Consider the following 2,527-nt stretch of genomic DNA (forward strand, 5'->3'; position numbering starts at 1 on the left):
GGTGTTCTTTGGTCGGCCTCCTTTCCTCTTTCCCCGAGGGTTCCAGGTCAGGGCCTGGCGTGTGATGTTTGTTGGTTGTTTCCTCAGAGTGTACCCGATCCATCGCTATATTCTTCTTTTAATCTCTTCTGCTGGTATTTGGTTGGTTCTCCTTCAAAGACATGTGTTACTGATAATAGTTGGCCAGTGGATCTTTATCATTCTTTGAAGGCATAAGTTTGCACTCTTCTGATGGTGGTCTTCGTTATTCTCCACGTTTCTACTTCATATAGTAGGACTGATTTGATGGTGGAATTGAATAGGCGAATTTTGGTGCGAGATGTGATGAAGTTGTATCGCTAGATGATCTTGAAGAATATGAACGATGCTCTTGCCTTTCTGATGAGGGTTTTAACGTCTACATCTGTTCCTCCATGCTCACACTCCCTCACACCCAAGGTATGTGAAGGTCTCGACCTCTTCGAGGTTGTTGTTTCTCAACTTCACTGCCTCTTTGCTGGAGGCTTTGTTTTTCAGGATCTTGGTCTTGTTGGGATGGATGTGGAGGCCAACTTGAGAGACGTGGACGGCTAGGCTAGAGGTCTTGTTCTGCATCTGTTGCTGCTTGTTGGAGAGTAGAGCGAGGTCATCAGCGAAGTCAAGGTCGTCCAGTTGAGTCCAGAGGGGCCACTGGATGCCGTCTCTCTGTCCCTCCGTCGTCCGCCTCATCACCCAGTCAATGGCGAGGAGAAACAAGAACGGCGACAGAAGGCAGCTCTTTCGTACGCCAAGCTGGAAGCTGGCAGGCAAGTACAGCAGACCAGAATGAACGGCCAAAGACAAGCAAGAACAAACCATCACGGAACTCTGAAAAAACAACTTGAGAGATGGGCGGAACACTTTGAGGAACTTCTCAACAGACCAGCTTCAGGGAACCCTCCAGACATCACTGAAGCAGACACAGACATTGTGATCAAATAGCAAAAGAAGAGATCACCCGCGCTATCAAGAAGATGAAAAACGGCAAGGCAGCCGGCCCAGATAGAATTCCATTAGAAACCCCCAAGATGGGCGAAAAAACAACAGCTGACATGCTACTACCGCTCTTTGAGAAGATCTGGGAACAAGAAGAGGTACCAATAGATTGGAAAAACAGAAACATCATAAAGCTGTCCAAGAAAGATCTTAGCAGCTGTGAGAACTATGGAGGTATAACACTTCTGTTAGTACTAAGGAAGGTGTTTAACCAGATTCTGTTCGAGAGGATGAGAGACGCAGTGGATGTTAGGCTCCGGGACCACCAGGCGGGCTTCAGGGAGATCAGATCCTATACCGACCAGATCGTCACGCTACGCATCATAGTCGAGCAGTCTATGGAGTAAAATTTCTCGTTGTATGTCAACTTCGTAGATTTCCTCAAGGCTTTCGGTAGTATACACCGTGACACCCTGTGGCAACTCCTCCAGCAGTATTGGATCCCAGAAAAACTGACGAGAATTATCAAGGAGCAGTATGAGGGAATGACTTGTCAGGTCGTATATGGAGGACAGTTGACACGTCATTTCAGCCTAAGGACTGGCGTAAGGAACTACTTTGTGAGACAATCTTAAATATGAACCTTGCCTTATTAGTTATTTTTACCTAAACTGACGGTCTTTCATTACTGATGTATTCGGCCGCTTTATCGGCTTCTGTTTCTCACAGACCCGTATATGTTGGCAAGTACGTCTGTTGCTTGGGATGTCTCATTTCTGATTTTGGAAGGTACGTGCTTGTTGCACTCTTTCATCCAATCTCAATGTTGTTCGACCCACATAGTTGGAACTTCAATCACTGACCATCTCATAAAAAACCCGTCATGTGCAGCGAACTTTAACGCGAACTCATTTTCAATCCTGAGTCATGATTATTCATTATTCCATTTAAAGATCTTGGGAACTGTGCACGTTCGGTTGAGAAGGCATTATCTCTGTAAACAGAGGGGATGTCTCTTGGGTTTGAGTGTGATTAGTCTCTAAGATCTTCGAGTAATATAACGTTGCTTTATTTTAATCGCTTCCCCCCCCATTTTTTCCCCCCACACATAACGAATTTTATTTAAAATTGTACATATTTTCGATTCCCCATTAAAAAAACTCTCGATACAGCTTTGAGAAAGTGAGGGCGAAACCAGTCAGCTGACTCGCTTTGTTTCTCTTCCCTTCTTCGCACTCAAGAATTGTATGGCAATGTCTTACGGCGAAAGAAGATCGTCCAAGGGACTATAGAAAGTCGATACCAGAGTCATTAGAGGAGTAACTGCTGAGGTTGCTTCGATAATGTGTCGAGTTGAGTCATTTCGTTTGAGGTCGTGTAGTGTCAAATCAACGGAGTTGTTCGGGATCATGTAGTGTGGAATCAACAGAAGTGTTCCTGATTGAATTGACGGAGTTGTTCAGGATTGTGTTATGTCGAATCATTGGTGGTATTTGAGTTTGAATCGATAGAGTTGTTTAGGATCATGTGTCGAATCATTAGCGGTGTTTGTTTTAAAACGTTTTTAATCATG

The 2,527-nt window shown here is 44.6% G+C and overlaps 2 protein-coding genes across 2 annotated transcripts; one reads left to right on the top strand and one right to left on the bottom strand.

Annotated features, from left to right (window-relative positions):
• Positions 1–417: 417 nt before the first annotated feature.
• On the bottom strand, positions 418–837 carry LOC145270970 (uncharacterized). The gene has a single exon (XM_080126512.1). The coding sequence runs from the start codon at positions 835–837 to the stop codon at positions 418–420; it is 420 nt and encodes a 139-aa protein (XP_079982638.1).
• Positions 838–992: 155 nt separating this feature from the next.
• LOC145270982 (uncharacterized) lies at positions 993–1,361 on the top strand. The gene has a single exon (XM_080126522.1). It carries the CDS (start codon positions 993–995, stop codon positions 1,359–1,361), a length of 369 nt encoding a protein of 122 aa, XP_079982648.1.
• Positions 1,362–2,527: the final 1,166 nt, after the last annotated feature.

Source organism: Euprymna scolopes, chromosome 4 (assembly GCF_053919585.1).
Source record: "Euprymna scolopes isolate OS-2025 chromosome 4, ASM5391958v1, whole genome shotgun sequence".
Taxonomy (NCBI): Eukaryota; Metazoa; Mollusca; class Cephalopoda; order Sepiida; family Sepiolidae; genus Euprymna; species Euprymna scolopes.